The 753-nt window shown below is 42.0% G+C and overlaps 1 gene segment (V, D, J or C); it reads left to right on the top strand.

Annotated features, from left to right (window-relative positions):
• Nucleotides 1–227: 227 nt before the first annotated feature.
• LOC121940148 lies at nucleotides 228–744 on the top strand (the record flags this gene model as incomplete). The annotated part of the segment is given in 2 exon segments: nucleotides 228–293; nucleotides 383–744. Coding segments are annotated over 2 exon segments (411 nt in total), but the record flags the coding sequence as incomplete, so codon positions are not given.
• Between the last annotated feature and the right edge of the window lie 9 nt (nucleotides 745–753).

Raw genomic sequence — 753 nt, 5'->3', positions numbered from 1 at the left:
CAGAAATATGGTGATATAATGCTTATAGACTAAAAAAATGTAAGACAAATCAGCTCAATTGGAGGATTCATTCCTGGACTTTTCATTCTCTGTTTTCACCAAACATTAACTACGATCAAAGCAAAACTCTTTTTTTTTTCCCACCTCCCTGTGAGGAGGAGTCAATGCAAAACTCAGATATCTTCCACCTCTACATATCTGACTGCAGAGAGGAGGACAGACAACAGTGGACACACAGTTTAACATGATGGACTACAGGACAGGACTGCTGCTGTTAACTATCTGCTGGGCAGGTGAAGGTTTTTCCTGACCTTTATTTGACATATTTCCACCTGTGCTACCAAAGTAACATAACATGCATGTCTTATTTTTGGTCTTACAGGTGTTGATGGTCAGACTCTGACAGAATCTGAACCAGCGATTAAAAGGCCTGGAGAATCCCACAAATTGACCTGTACAGCCTCTGGATTTAACTTTGCTGACTACTGGATGAACTGGGTCAGACAGGCTCCTGGAAAAGGACTGGAGTGGGTTGCTATAATCAAATATGACAGTGGTGAGATCTACTACTCTCAGTCAGTTAAAGGCCGGTTCACCATCTCCAGAGACAACAACAGACAGCAGCTGTATCTGCAGATGAACAGTCTGAAGACTGAAGATACTGCTGTTTATTATTGTGCACGATACACACAGTGTATGGTGGTGGTTGAGCAGCTGTACAAAAAGAGAGGAAGGAGTAATGCTGTACAAAAA

The sequence above is a fragment of the Plectropomus leopardus genome, unplaced genomic scaffold (assembly GCF_008729295.1).
Source record: "Plectropomus leopardus isolate mb unplaced genomic scaffold, YSFRI_Pleo_2.0 unplaced_scaffold76672, whole genome shotgun sequence".
In the NCBI taxonomy this organism is placed as follows: domain Eukaryota; kingdom Metazoa; phylum Chordata; class Actinopteri; order Perciformes; family Serranidae; genus Plectropomus; species Plectropomus leopardus.
The sequence above is the reverse complement of the archived record's forward strand: the minus strand, read 5'-3'. Positions and strand labels throughout refer to the sequence as shown.